We start from the raw sequence: 16,122 nt of genomic DNA, 5'->3' as shown, positions 1-16,122 counted from the left end.
CTGCTGTCAGAGACAGACAGCAGAGACCGATCCTGACCAGGTACAGGCTCAGTGCCACAAACAGGAAGACAGAAACCAGAACATGTGGTCGCTGTCGGGCAGGTGAGGTGAGACAGAGCTGCTCTTCCTCCTGCACTGTTCTGTGATCTCAGCGAGCTACAAGTCTGCAATTTTTATTATTATTACTATCTTATCTGTATATATTTTAACAGCACATTTCTTCTGTTTATGTTTTTATTTCACACTTGCTTTGGCGGCTTTGTGACGTCTGTTTCCCATGATGCCGATAAAGCCCCATTGAATTGAGAATAATAGAACAGAAGCTGGCCCGGACAGATCGATACCACAGATACTACGTCTCGTTTTGAAGATCGAAGACAGGGATCAGTTTCTCTCGTCTGCGTTGTACCCATTTGTATTTCATCAGAGTAGCACTGTGTGCGGGATCGATACCTGCGATTCTGGCCTTGTATTTCTTGGTATCGGATCGAAACCAAATTTTGCAGTATCGCCCAACCTGCCGGACATGACTTCGGCTCTCTATTGGCAGAAATGTGTATCGCGTCATCCGCATGCACGTGCACCACAGACACACTCATAGAAAAACAGCTCCATAGCACTACTAGAGGTCGGGAACTCCACCGGGAACCTTTAAAGGACACTGAAGAGCTTTGTAGAGCTGAGGGAGAGCTGCAGCCTGGTTATAATGCTCTGCGGGTTCATCGGTAATGTGAATGGGCTGAAGGCATCCATTTCTCCTGGGATCGTTTCATTTCTTTACAAACCAAAACTTAATGCCATCAGGATCATTTCAAGGATGCTGTTATTACATAGTTTTACACATTGGAGGGTCGGCCAGTTTGGCAGTGGCTGTGTTCAGCAGTACCATCAAACTTCCACTCACCTCCGCTGTATTGGGCCACAAGTTTCAGAGGTCAAAATCTCTGCACATAAAGCTGGAACTATCTGCTGCATACCTCCAGGGCTAATTTATTGTGTGATTTGGATGAAAGGCCCCTTTAAACTGCTCGACATTTAACACAAAGCACCAAAATGGAGGGGGCCAATAAACTTTCATCTGATAGTGCACCTACAGTGCATAAATCTGCGGAGTCAAATTTCCTCATGGTGTTCGCAAATCCCTTTAAAGTGAAAAGAGTGACAATGTTCCACCTCTTTGTTTTAAGTTTATTATCAGTCTTACAGCCCTGCACCACATACATACACACACCCATCCACAAACACACACACAATAAGCTGTACAGTACACATATTTGTCATTTCTTTGATTTGAACCTGTTTCCCAGCGCTACCCTGATCGCACATAGAGGCAAAGAAGTCTGTCAAAATTAGCTTGCTAGCATACAGCTACAGCCCACTGACACGCTACCATCCATTCTGCCCGAACAAAGTGGGCTCAAACTACAGAATACAGAAACAAAGCTGAAAAGAAATACAGACTTTTCCTTTCGTGTGATGTTAGATCAGAAACAGCATCCACGTCAGACAGAATTCTCTTCCTGTTCAATTCTCCGGTAGTTCTTCATGTGTGCTTAATTTTTTTTCTATAACTGGTTCTATCATTTCCAGCAATGAGTAATGCGGTCCTGTGCTGTTCCTATTTGTGTCCCAGACTGGATTAAGGCAACATGGCCGAAGATAAAGGTGACAGAAAACAGACTCTAGTTAACAGTCATACCTTTATATCTGCCGTTACAGTGATGACATAGCTGCAAACCGACAGCTAAACACGTTGTCCTGCAACCTGTTGCACCAGTTAGCGAGTTCTGGGGGAATATTTCAGCTTTTTGCAATGCTGAGAAAGAGAGAAATTCAATTCAACTGAGTTTTATTTATATAGCGCCAAATCACAACAGAAGTTATCTCTGGGCACCTTTCATATAGAGCAGGTGCAGACCGAACTCTATAAAAAAAGAACAAGTAAGAATAAAGTAAAAGTAGGCGTGCTCGCACTGAAACAAGATGGCTGGCTAATCAGTGTCAAGGTTAGGTTTGGTGTACACTGTTCACTTACTGTACAGCTGAAGTTTGACTGCTGCAACAAACTGCTGGAGCGTATCCCGTACAACTGTCAGATATGTTTGTGAAATTCCAAAAACAGCTGAGTCTTTTGAATATGAATGATTTTTGAATGGGAAATCTTGAGCAAACAATGGATAGTTAATGTTGAGCATCTACATCATCACAACTTGAGCCATTCAACACTTTTTCTCCGACTAGGAGCCTCATCTATAAATGTTTCTTTCCTTTATGTTTTAACTTAATCTTACAATCGTTTTCCATGGCACACTTAAATCTGATTCAGAAATACAAAAAAGTAAGTTTGTATAAGCTTCCTTTAATTGCATCTCGAGCACCTTCATTCACAAATCAAGTTAAATTTACATGAATTAGGAGACCAGAGGGAATTTCACAGATCTAGTCTACAGCTTCGATAGGAAGACAGGGTATCGGGGCCACTGCGAGGGGGAAAGTCCCATATTTTTAGAATGCTTTGTGTTCAAATATTCCAACCTTTCTCATGAAATTACGACTTCATTTTCCCTCAGAAAATGACCTTATCAAGTAATGGCATCTCGCAATTACTTTCTTGTAAAGTTTTGACTTCTCATAACATTACAGTTTTTTCTCCAGTGGCCCTAATACTCGATCGCAGAACAGAGACCTTGTTCCTTTCTATAGACGACGACTAACTGAAGTCATTACTGAAGACCATTTTACAGATAAGCTGTCAGAGATTACAGTCCTGTTGGTTCCACGTGATCTTGGAAGATAGAACATTTAGGACATTGCACCTCCGATTCTTTCAGAGAAAACAGAAGATCAACTGTGGAGCTTCAGCCTAAACCAATCAGAAGGGCTCTTTTTATCAGAACTCTGAAAGTGACAACGCGATCCCTCTTTTGAGTCAATATTAAAAACTCTTCATTTATCAATAGCTATATTTTCATAGAAATTCATATAAAACAATTTCAAATTAAATAGGTGACATAAAAAACACTTGAAATTTCAAGGCAATTGCTCAATGAATTCATTTTCTAGACGTGTCTGCCACGTCTTAAGGACCCCATTAACAACAAAAGGCCAAAGCATGATTTCCTCGCTCACTTTACTCTCCTCACTTCCTGTTTGTTCAAACAGACGCCGTGGTCCACAGCCAAACACAGTGGCCTACAGTGGCTAGTAGTAATAGTAGTGCATGCTGCAGTACGGTATGAACGCCACTTTAAAAAATGAAAATGAAAAAAATACATCCACATTTAAAATCACATCATCCTGTACAAACATATTCACATCTAGGAATAAATCAACAAATGAATCAAAGAAACAGGGAATCAGCATTTTGTTTTGCTTTTTTCAATGTCACATTTTTCATCCCTCCATCAAAAGGCAAGTCAAACACGCAGCGTCAGCGATCCAGAAGGTAACGGTCACATTCCTTCCCGCCAAGGCCATAACAGATCCTACCTGCCGCATTACTGCCGTCGTGCCGGGGTCGTGCACTTCCATGACAACGGCCTGGAGGAGAGTGACAACAGGTCACAGGGGCTCTCCACGCACTCCGTGCACCACACAACACCTGGGCACACTAACACCACTAGTGTTCTTGGTCCAGTGCAAGCACACCATGCCCCATTTGGCGGATGCTGTTATTAAAAGGAGGGTTTAACTGACTACTTGTATTAAGAACTAGCTATGACTTAATCTGATTTGACTTGCGTCTGCTCACACATTTAGTCGACACTAAACTGGTCGTCTATGGGAAGCCCTTAACTTTGAATGGATTCTACTTTGATTGGTTTTTACAGACTATGCATGAATGCGTTCATTGATGTTCTAAATGTGAGCGTGGAACTGGTGAAGTGTTAAAATATCACACATCTGCACCAATTTTTACCTAAATGCAGCTTCAGTCCAAAAGTACTGATATGAACCTTCCTAAACGTACAGTCGCCAAACCCTGATCCAGGCCTCTGGTGGCTCCAGTGGGGGTCGAACGCCTCACCCTGGCAGTGGTGCTTGCGCTGCTATACTTGTATAATGTAACACCCGGACCTGACCACGTAGTGCCTTGTGCTACTGTCGCTCAGTACACTGAGGATCAAACCCACACAAATGAGCCAAATCATGGTTCCTGGTTGGTCCAGCGGGATCCAAAAAACATGTCTTTTCTAGCCCAGGACCAGTCCTCGCTTACATCAGTCCAGGTCTTCTCTCCTTTTGCCAGCAGAGTTACTGAGGTGGATGTCTGGAGGCAGGACAGCCGGTACAGTTCAGCTCCACGGTCACCGAGCCAGTGAGGAGTGAGACCTGGACAAAATGGCTCAACTCATCCTCGGATGTCCAGGTCTACAGCCGGTCAGTGGTTTCTTGCATTATGAAAGAGACAGCAGTATTTCCTCTTCGTCTTATTGGTCCTTGAGCTGGAGGCTGGCTGCCACTCAGACTGAAATCTCGTAGGTGGTGCCTCCGACGCCCGTCACCTTCTTCACCCCGCCACCCTGGGGCTTATGGGCGGGACTCTGCATCAATGCCGAGCTGGGATAGGCCACTCCGGGCCGGGCGGACACGCTGACTGGGTGAGAGGGAGAGGAGGGGGCGGAGCAAGAGGTGGAGGTGGAGGAAAAGGGTTTGCCGCCGTTGGTCCGACTGAGCAGTTTCATCTGGATCAGCTCATCCCTGATTTTAGAAAAACACAAAGACAAAAAGGACGGTCAGTGTGACGGTTTAGGACAGAAGCCCAGAGTTCATCTGCAGAAGGGATGGACATCTCAGTGACTGAACTATCAGGATTCTGGCTCACTCCTACAATACCCGAGACATAAACTACACTTAAGGAGCTTTCACACCTGTAGTTCAGTGCATTTGGTCTGAACCTGGAGACAAAATGATACATTGCTGCCTTTCAGTTCTGGCCCTGGACAGCGTCACCTGTCAGTCAAACAGACTGCCACGTGTGACGGCAGGTCACGCTGCATGCAAATGCTCCTCGGTAGCAGGGTTTCTGCAGGGTTCGCCACGTTAGTGTAGGAGCATCGGTACAAAGAAAACAGTTCCTACATGAAGCGGCTCGCAGCAAGCTCTGTGGATTATCTTCAGTACCCGGGGCCTGATTTCTGGAACCAGACTCTGTTGAGTTTTTCAAATGTAGCTTTTTTAAGCCGAGTGCCATATGGTCCCATTATATTCAAAAAAGGCTGACATCGCTCCAAACCGATCCAGATGGAGAAACAGCTACAGGTGAGAGGAGAGTGTGTTTGACTTTAATACCTGTTTCACGATCAAACCAACCAAAGTATAACAGTATGATGGAAAGCCAGAAGGGATGATATGGCCTAGAGTTTTACTTATCATCATTATTATTTTTTTATTAACAGATAATATTTCTTTCAGTACCACTACTTCCCACGAGTATATAACAATTTAATATAATTATACCTAATGATATAATTAATCATTAGTGCACATTTCTGAGACGGACGTGGTGAAAGAACACAGTAGCATACAAGCTGCACACACCGCAGTTTTAACTGCTTCTGACTGTCGGATTGATCAGGGTGCTGCATCATGGGTTTAATAGTAGTTTAGCTTTTGAAAGCAGCATGCTAAAATCACACATCTAAATCTGGCAAACTATCAAAAGTCTTGTGGACCGCACCAGAATCTGCTCCCTTTCAGGCCATATCGATCCGCTTCCAAGCAGCTGTTTGGTCTGCACCAGAATTCTTCATTATAAGTCCAGCCCTCAGCGGAAGACTCATCCCCCCACAATGCACCACAGAGCGCCACAGGAAGTCATTCCTGCCTGTGGCCATCAAACTCTTTAACTCCTCCCACTAAGTGTCAGTCTGTATGACCCGAAGTCATTAAACTGGACACTGATCATTAACATCTCTGCCATACTTGAATAATTGTGCAATATTCTGTGTTAATACTGCTGTGCAATATACTCTGTTTCAGTTTAAAATTCCCTATTACTGATATTTATTCATACTTCTATTACTGCTGTGCAATATCCTCCGTCTCATGATCATCTTAATAAGCTGCACTTAACTTGACAGTACTCATTATTGCACTATTACTTATATTATTACATTGTATTATACCGTGCATACTTATCAACCTGTAAACCCACTTTGTACTTCACACTTATTTTATTTTATACTCACACCCACTTGGTACCTAATGTATTTTCTGACCTGTGTTATAGTGGATTATATGTTTTGCTCAGTGCTTCTGTTCCTGTGTGCACTGACTGACAGCGAGCAGCTGGAACAAGAGTTTCCCCTCGGGGATCAATGAAGTGTTTCTGGTTCTGAATCTGCGTGTTGGATGATAAAAAGGCCTGTAAAATGGGATAAATCATGTAATACCAGACGGACTTCTTGTAGATCAGTCATGGAAAATGAGAACCTTGCAAGATTTCCTTTTGTATCAAACAGCAAAAAAGTGGTAGCATGACGTGTTTGAGTTAATTTGCCTTACTTGACATTGCGTGTCCTGCAGTGTGACTATTGCACATGCACACATCGCCACGTCAATGCTGAAACGATGTATCGTGCAGCCCTAGCCACTAGGGTTAGTTTTAACCGAACCAAACAAGTTAGGAGTGAAAGCACCCTTTGTTTCAGCTTTAAAATACTTTTCGCAGTTGGCCTACAGCTGACTTCCCACCCAGCCATCACGTTACACGGGATCGCAGTCTGCATGTACGTACACTCTTACTACAACGGCCACGGCTGCTAATTGGAACGTGTGGATTTAAGGGAGCTACCACACTAATTACAGACTTGGGCTTGGGTGTTTGAAGAAATGTAGAAAAAGGTCAAAATTTCAAGAGTATATATATATACACACACTCATATACACCCTTATAATAGTTGGTTAATCTGTGAACTACAATACATCCAACATTCAGACTCTAAACAGAGTTCCATTTCCTTTAGTCGTCAAGGTCACAATGAAGATACTGTTGTCAAAGAAGCAGCAGTAGTAAAACTAAACCCATGCAGTTGTGGAGTAGCTGCATGGGTTACTCCACAACAAACAAACAATGAGCAGGACGGAAAAGCAACAGGCTGGGACAGGACAGAAACACACACGTCAACACGTCAGAAGATGAAACAGTCTAATCCGTCGTCATGCCTCAGTGTCACTAAAGGAGAGAACTAATCTGATACTAAACTACAATGCAGAAATGCTGGATCTGGTACTGTTGTTCATTCCTGGGAAGAAACACACACAATTCCATGCATCTGTGCTCAAATATAACAGAACAACAGCGTCCGAGCTGAAAGGTTTCCCCAATATCATCAGCTACGTCATATTATGTTTGAGAAGATGGAAAAATGTTCATGTTTTCACTCACTTTACTGTAAGTGCTACTGCTGCTACTGTTACTGAATTAGTTTTTGTACATCTTAATTCATAATTACTTAATAATAATCTAATACTAAACTTGCCTGCTGAGTATGATATCATTAACTCCTCCCTTTCTCTATTCTTGTTTCTATTACACTGCTGTATTATGTTGAACGGCTACGGTTAACAGAACCTTTTATATGGGCACATGGTACTAACTCACCAAACAGAAGGTGGTGACAATGCAGAGGACAAAAACAAACAGGCAGATCACAGCAACACCAGACATAGAAACAGTGAGAAACCTCGCAGACAAATGGAAGACAAGCAAAGGGAAAAAGAAGGAGGAACTCACAGGAAATCTGGCAGGAGGAGGAGGAGGTGAGAAGGGAAGAGGAGGAGCAGTCAATCAGGTAGTCAGGTTTTCAGGCGAGCAGGTGGGTTTTTTTTCAGGGTTAGCAGCAAACCAATCGTCCTGACAAAAGGCGAAACTCATACTCACTTCGGCGCTTGTATTCCTCCTCCTCCTCCCATCCCTCCACTTCCTCCTCCTCCTACCCCCGCCGCATTCGCTCCGGCTGATGCGGAGGCCTTTCGGACCAGCCGGTACTGCATTTCGGCGGCGGCAGCACTCGAGTAAGAGAGCGACTTGCCCAGAGGTGGAGGGTGCGGGGAGCGGGGAGGGTGGGTTGTGGAGGTGGAGGAGGAGCCCCCAGGGGTGTCAGTGGAGCGGGTGCGGAAGGGATAAGCATGATGGGGTGGTGCGTGAGGGGCAGCGAAGCGGGGAGGGCGGGAGGTAGAGGAAGAGGAGGAGGAGTGGTGGTGGTGATGGGAGTGGTGGTGGTGATGGTGGTGGTGATGGTGGTGTGGGGAGGCGGGGCAGAGGAGGAGGGGGAGCAGAGGCCTGATTGGCAGGCGGGGAGAACGCCGGGGTGGAGCTCGCCCAGCAGGTGCTCCCTCTCTGGAAGAGGTGGCGGGGAGGAGGACGTGGAGGAGGAGGAGCGATGGAGGAAGGGGTGGTGGTGGTGGTGGTGGTGGGAGGCGCGGTGGTGGTGAAGGGGCGACTGGGAGGACTGGGAGTGCATCTCAGCAACTCTCTGTTGTGACAACAGGAAAGGGGAGCTGTAGCCGCCTGCTGCCGGCGTGCAGGGTCTCCCAGAGGAAACCTCAGGGGCCGCTGAACCCGCTGCCACTCCTTTGTCGAAATCGTCACCACCTGCCAGTAAGCTGTCATATGACAGGCTTCCATTGCGTGACGGGTGGTGAGGTGGGGGTGTCTGATTGGCTAAGCTCTTGAAGCTGGCTGAGGTGGCGGTTGCATCGGACACATGGGCAGCGCCTGCTGAGGTGTGCGTGGAGCTGGAAGATCGAGACGCCACTCCTGACAGGACGGTGGGGTCGGAGAAGGAGGGATACGATCGTCCGCCAAGGGAGTAGCCTGGGATACCCCCTCCTCCCACCTCTCTTCCTCCCTCCCTCCTCTCCCCACCTCCTCCCCCTCCCACTCTGTCAGATGAAGTGTCCCTCCTGTCCAGGCTGGGCTGGGAGCGGAAACCAGGCTGCTGGCTGGCCTGGAGGAGGGAGGAGGTGGAGGAGGAGGAGTCCCTGGCACTGCCAACACTCTCCCCTCGACTTAACTGGAAGAGGCAGGAGGAGAAAGAGGAGGGAAGGTGAAGGAGAGAGGGGGAAGAAGGAGGGAAAAGAAACAACAAGAAGCTGAGCAAAGAAGAGTAGAGAGCTATGTGGAAGTTTAACCATGAATTTCTGCTGCACTGAAAGCTGTCTGTAGTCACCGCTCTGTAGTCTCGCTCAAAGTCCCGCCCACAGCACTATCTGATTGGTTACAGGTCACGAGTAATAGCCTAACACTGAAGGCTACTGTGACACAGACGGGCGAAGAGCGTTATTTTTCCCCCACCTGCTCTACTGTGCTGTGATTGGCTCGAAGCATCCTTGTGATTGGATGCTAGCTGTGAGCGCAGCTGTAGCCCTGGGATGGTAGAGATCCTAGCTGCTCCCTCGCCTGTGACGTACTGCATTCATTTCCTAGTTGGTCTTTATTATGAAATAGGAAAGATCGGATTAGTTAATTTACTGCACTGACACTAATACTTCTGAGGGGCACACGTTAAGATAACAAGTATAGCCTTTTCCCTAGATAAAATAACAAATGTTATTTTTGTTTTTCTTGACGGCAACACATGGTTCAAGATTGAGTGTAATATGTTCATTGAATAAAGTTATGGTTATGAAAACATGATTTGCTGACAAGCAAATGTTACATGAACAAGCGGTCAAATTGCATAAGTTAAATTGAGTTAAATTGAGTTGCATCCCCTCTGTAGATGTAAGGATTTAAAATATATTTGTATTATTATTACATTATTGTCAACACCAGTAGTGTTGCTAGCAGGACTATCCGAAAATCTGGCAGGAGAACCGGTGGTGCTAGCATCAAATCACAAGGACGCGTCAAAGTAACAAGCTAGCCAATCACAGCACAGTAGGGTGGGACTTAATGCAAAACGAGTGAGAAAAAAAATAACGCGGGCAAAGAGGAACACATTGGCAGACTGGAGCTTAGTGATGGGATCTTATGGCTCCGTTCCTTTCCCAGAGCCGGCTCTTCATTTAGAACCACTTCTGCTGGTCACTGCCTCAGTTACATTCTTATTTGTTGCAAGAAATAAATATGCAAGATTCTTCTGCAATACATTGAAATATTCTGTCATATTGATGGTTAAAAAGTGGGATGTCAAGAATAACTATAATTGTAACAAAAATAACACCCTGCTAATGAAATAGTATGGTTAATAAATAATTACACAGCTCTACACACATACAGTATATTTCTATTTAATTTGTATGATAGAAAATGAAACTTCTGAATATTTCTGCTCTGTTCAAAAGCGTAATTTGTTCGTTGTCATGCAACTTTTTCCATGATTTAAATGTGTGCTCGGGGGGGGGGGGGTTATAGCTCTGAATATTAGTCTGCTCTCAACTTGACAGTACTCATTATTGTACTATTACTTATATTATTACACTGTATTATTATACCGTGCATACTTATCAACCTGTAAATCCACTTTGTACTTCACACTTATTTTATTTTATACTCACACCCACTTGGTACCTAATGTATTTTCTGACCTGTGTTATAGTGGATTATATGTTTTGCTCAGTGCTTCTGTTCCTGTGTGCACTGACTGACAGCGAGCAGCTGGAACAAGAGTTTCCCCTCGGGGATCAATGAAGTGTTTCTGACTCTGATCTTTGAATAACTCCTCCAGACCACCAGATCTCTTTCAGACCTCCACCAGACCCTCGTCTCTGACAGACAGGAGGACGTGGTTGTCATGGAAACAGCCCTGAAAGCACTGTGAGGTCAGCAGGTCCCAGTTTGACCATCCTCTCTCTTCATCCCAGCAGGTGGAGGACTTCTGGCTGCTGATTGGCTGGTTTGTTGGATGACACCAGACTGATCAATGAGTTTATCACAGAACAGAGTGAGTTTTATTTACAGTGTCATTAAACAGAAAGTCCAACTTGAAGAGGAAACGGCTGCAGCTTGTTTTTAAATCATGTTTGACAACAGTGCAGCTGTTTCCTCTTTAAGTTGGACTTTCTATTTAATGACACTGTAAATAAAACTCACTCTGTTCTGTGAACAACTGAAACCAACTGAAAGGCTTTCCAAAGCTGTTGGCTGTAATAAATGAACCAGATTTGTGCTGTAATAATTTAAGCATATGTATTTCATGTGTCTATTTTAACTCTCTCTCTCTCTCTGCTGCTGGGAGCTCCCTGCACTTTTTTTTTTTTAAAGATAATGCTTTTGCAGCATTTTATTAACTATATGCTTAAAGGCATTTAAACAAAGTTTTGTGTTGGAATTTTTGTTATTCTAAATTTTGACACTAAGATTTTCATTTTTACTGCAAATGTATATCTGTTCCAAATATTGGTTTTCTGTCTCTTGATTACTAATAATCTGTATCGGCCCTGAAAAAAACATATTGGTCGACCTCTAGTTGACATCTTGACACAACACCTGTTGGCACAACACCTGTTGGCACAACACCTGTTGGCAATGTTACAGACAGGAACTAGTCTCTGTACAGGTGAGTACTGATATTGTTGGTCTAAATATAGCCCTTTTTTTTGATATTCAATATGCTGAATATCACCAAACAATGCTAAGATGAAGGAAGGCTGAAAACCTCAAACACGGAGAAATGAAGGGTCTGCACACTTGGGTCCAGTGCAAGTATCTAATAATAAGACCAAGCTCTCTGATACTGGACCTTCATCACAGCAATCAGGAGATTGCTTTTTTGTATTGATTTATCCTTTCTGTGAATGTTTATCTGTAAAAAAAAAAAAAGTGTTTCTCTCCCCTGACAAGTAGTTGCAGGGTCACACAAGTCATTTATTACAATTTTGACATGGTAAATGTAAAATGGACTGTACTTGTATAGCGCCTTTCTAACTTCTGATCACTCAAAGCGCTACAGTCCATATAATAGTCCACATGAAATAAAATGTAAAAAAAAACAATAGTTCAAACTTGAATTTAACAGAATTCATTTTGTTAGTACTCTTATAGGCAGTAGTGACAAAAAAAGATTTGTTACTGGGATTAAAACTTCATGTACACTTCCTCCTTATATCTCCAAAAGCCCACAACACAGGAAAAGAGGGAAGGAAGTTGATCTTCCCATGTGATTCCTCTGTATTCTGACAGTTTACTTTGTAGTATCAATAGTTGTAGTACTTGAGATCCGTCTTGGTCTCGAGACCACTTTTTGAAGGTCTCGGTCTCATCTCGGAATCTTGTCTTGTCTCAGTCTCAGACAAAGAGGACTGAAGAGAAGAAGACTGGTCAAGACCACAACTGCGGGGATATCACTGAATTGCCTGTGCATGGTCTGATTTTTTATTAAACATCATTACTGTGATTGGATGTAAAACTTCCTTCTTCAAACACAACCAATAACTTGACTGATTTCTAATTTGAAACTTTTGTTACTGTTAATGGCTGTCACCCCTCCCCGCCCCCCTTCACACACACTCCAAGAAAGTGAATGCGGGAGAAGAAGCTGTGGCTGTCTGGGAGGAGATGTCAGCCAAATCTTCTGCAATAAAATTTGGCTACCTAAACCAGAAAGAGTTCATCTGCAAAACAGTGACCACACAACGCTTACTGAGACAGCTGGGACCACATCAAACCTTTATCAGTACTTAGAAAATCATAAAGAAAGGGGAGCTAAGTGTAAGTGACGCTAGCAAAGCCAGCTAGCTAATGTTAGTTCTGTGAAAGGAATTAATGACCTGTCCCAAATATAGACAGGTTGAGTTCAGCGATTGAAGCAAATAAAAGCCTGGGCTATTAATTGAAGTTTTACGGTATGTAAATACTGTATGTTTCAGTTGCTAGCTATTTGCCACCTAGCTAGTTGCACAAGCTACCTAATTTAGTTAACATATATTGAGGGATGTAATGCTCGCTAATGCAGTGTTAACTTTGTGAGAAATTGAGGGGACAGGGTATGTGGTGACAAATTGTTACATTTGTTACAAGTTACATTTTTGCTTGGTCTTGGTCTTGACTTGGTCTCAACCCCTCAAAGTCTTGGTCTTGTCTAGGGCTTGATACTCTCTGGTCTTGGTCATGACTTCGGTCTCGGTTTAGGTGGTCTTGACTACAATACTATCTGAGGCATCCGGAAATGTTTTTTTCCATATGAAACAGCTCAGGTGACAAGAGCATGAAACATCAAAATTAGAGATCAAAGGGTACTTGAAGGACATTACTGAAACGGCAAATTGCCAAATGATGGTAAAAATTGAGCTTTTCATTTTGTATCTAATGAAATAATCTACATGGGAACAAACTCTAGAGAATCTACAGGAGACACATTTCCTATCAGGGAGGAGAAAAAAACTGAAAAGGAAACTAATAAAGAGATGGAGGTTCAAACAAACTAAAGAGAAATGAAGGAGAATTAAAACAATAGTAATACAGAGTGATGGATTGACAGATGGGGGGACACTGACCAGACATGGGTACAAATACTGAGTAGAACCAACTTATCTGTACAAACCCAGATGTATTAAGGTACAATCCTTTGATTTAATTTTTTAAAATTACATATACCTATACTTATCCTTATACTCCTGATTTACTGTCCAAACAGTAATGCCAAGACAGATGAATCCAGTCACTGAACATTTCAAATGTATTCAAACAGTATTTCACCCACATCCAGAGCAAACGGAAAGGGGCAGGAAACAAAGTTATAAGTGAAGATAAGAGGGGGAAAAAATGCTTTTGGAACAATCACTTACTGATACTGATCAACAGAAAGCCACTGAGAAACCAAACCAAGATGGCCGACAGGAAATCAAAAGGAAAAACAAAAACAAAAACGGAGATGCATTAGATTGAAATCAAAGAGATAAAAGTAGCAGAGGCAGGGACAAATGGAAAGAAATCTGTCTCTGCTCAGAAATACACACACACACCATGTACTTTTTAAATATGAGTGTACAACTGATTTTTTTGTGTGTGTTAGTGACCTGGTATATCACCTTTCTGTCTCTCCTGTGTGTTTATGCATTACCTGGTTGGCGTAAGCGTGTGTGAGCGCTGTGTGGTTCTTGCTAGGGCTGTAGGTGGGCCTGTATTTGTACATGGTGGGGGTGGGAGGGGCTTTGTTCAGTAGACTGCACTCTGCAGGAGGTTGGGAAGAGAATAAGAAAAAGAATAAAAAACCTCACTGTGAAATCAACATAGAATCACATCAATGTTTAGTTTTTACAACAAGAAGTTGAGACAAAGTTCATGTGCAGATGGCTGTGGAAAGCCAGAGCTGTAGCAGGAAGCTAGAAAGCATTACCCTCTGTGTTTCCTCTAGTGATTCCAGGGTAGCGGAGCTCTGGTTTAGGAGGAGGAGGAGGCTCAGCGTCACATGACTGGCTCTCCATCATCTCCAGACTGGACTTGGACTGGAAAGAAGAGAGAAGACAGATAAAAATCCCCTCTGGGAATATGTAACTTTGCAGTCAAGCCAATTAATACAAATTCAATCCAAATGCTGCAAATTAGTAAGAGCTTGTAATTTTGCCCAGTTGCTGCAATATTTCTGCAATGAATAAATAAATTAATAAAATGCCAAAATGGAAGAATGCCTCTAAATGTCTCAATTAACAGCGTACCCTATAAAATAATCAATTTCAAATCCAATGTTATGTGCCAAGGCAAAACAAAATCAATCATCAACCTCAACAATCCAATTTTCTAGCAGATACATTACTGCCTGTGGGACTTTATTCCACCAAAGCAGATCTTACTCCCAGGCTGTGAGTAGCCCCCAACAACCTCCACCAAGCACAATTGTTCGATTTTTGAACATTACAGCGGTTTCTCAGAAATGAACACAAACAATTGCAAATTACATTACAATTATTCAGAAAAGATTCAGAAAAAACAGTCAATGGCTCCAATAATAAAAGATAAAAAACTCAAACATAATGTTGAGTCCTGATATCAGGGCACAATTAATGAACAAATCATCTGAACTCTGCCTTGTGTTTTTGTATCCTTTGTTATGAAGCATCACAGACTGTCTGGGCTGATAGATGTGGTTATGGTGTGTTTACTGATGTGACCTTACAGGATTTCTGGCTATTGAATTTTAAACAGCTTTTACAACCCTAGCTACCATCTGGACCTGCCTATATGCAAACTTACCAAGTGCAGATTTGAATGAGAAGCACAGAACCCTTACATAACATGTGTTTACCAACAGGCAAAAGCATTTTTTTTCTTTAAGTCATGTTTAAATCAAACAGAATGATGACACCACAGTATTGGCTCTTTAGTAAAGTTTGTCCCTATGAGCACCCATCCTGCTGTTCTTACCCGGTGCAGGTCTCCCTGTATGCCGTTGTCCAGGATCTTTGCAGCCAGCTGGGCCTCTGTCAGCTGTGGGCGCAGAAAAGGAGGCTGCACACACACACTCTGCACACACTTCTTTCTGCCCAGATACCTGTAGAGAGCATAGAGACAGTGAGTGTCCACATCATAAAGACCAACCACTACACAAGTACACTGTTGTTACAAGCTTTGTTTTGTATGCAGTGATACACTGATATAGCTGAGCTCTGAAATATGCTGTTTATCATCAGGGCAGTAGTCAATTATCAAAGACTTAAATCCTCCTAGCATTCTCAGTTACTCTCTTGAAATGATGGTCTTTGGAAGTTTCGTCTATGTATTTTGTTGTGCAGTGCACACTAAGGACACTAAGGAAGTCAGAGAAATGTTTGGTGCTGTGTCTTAAAGGAATGTTGATGGATTAGGGGTGGAGACATGCCTTTGTAAGGTTATGAAATGCTTATGAACAGCTGACTCGAGAGAGCAGTAGTTAAATTAGAGGAAAAAGTTAAAAAATGCACCTGGGTGCCAGTGAGCTGCAGAGGACATGAGAGACATTCTTCCAACAGCCATTGGTGAACGGGTTAACACCTCCTCTGAACTTTCCCGTTACCTGGAGAAAGACAAAAAGAGACAGAACAGAGACAGAGAGAGATACAGAGTTACGTAGAAAAATGAGCATTAAGATGTACAAACATTCATTCAAAAGATGAGAGGGAGGATGGACAAAGTATACAAGTTTCTAAAAATTTCCAAATTAATATGATTTAAGGCATGGACACTTGGACTCTAAATGT

General features: G+C 43.1%; 1 protein-coding gene across 1 annotated transcript in view; it reads right to left on the bottom strand.

Moving 5' to 3' along the window:
* Window positions 1-2,339: 2,339 nt before the first annotated feature.
* zdhhc5a (zinc finger DHHC-type palmitoyltransferase 5a) overlaps window positions 2,340-16,122 on the bottom strand; it is a 37,255-nt gene continuing 23,472 nt past the window's right edge. Inside the window, 7 exon segments of the mRNA XM_044191716.1 lie at window positions 2,340-4,701; window positions 7,886-8,258; window positions 8,261-9,020; window positions 14,010-14,119; window positions 14,286-14,394; window positions 15,311-15,437; window positions 15,847-15,938. Coding sequence (XP_044047651.1) covers window positions 4,464-4,701; window positions 7,886-8,258; window positions 8,261-9,020; window positions 14,010-14,119; window positions 14,286-14,394; window positions 15,311-15,437; window positions 15,847-15,938 — 1,809 coding nt within the window. The 3' untranslated portion in view covers window positions 2,340-4,463.

Source organism: Siniperca chuatsi, linkage group LG3 (assembly GCF_020085105.1).
Source record: "Siniperca chuatsi isolate FFG_IHB_CAS linkage group LG3, ASM2008510v1, whole genome shotgun sequence".
Lineage (NCBI taxonomy): Eukaryota > Metazoa > Chordata > Actinopteri > Centrarchiformes > Sinipercidae > Siniperca > Siniperca chuatsi.
The sequence above is the reverse complement of the archived record's forward strand: the minus strand, read 5'-3'. Positions and strand labels throughout refer to the sequence as shown.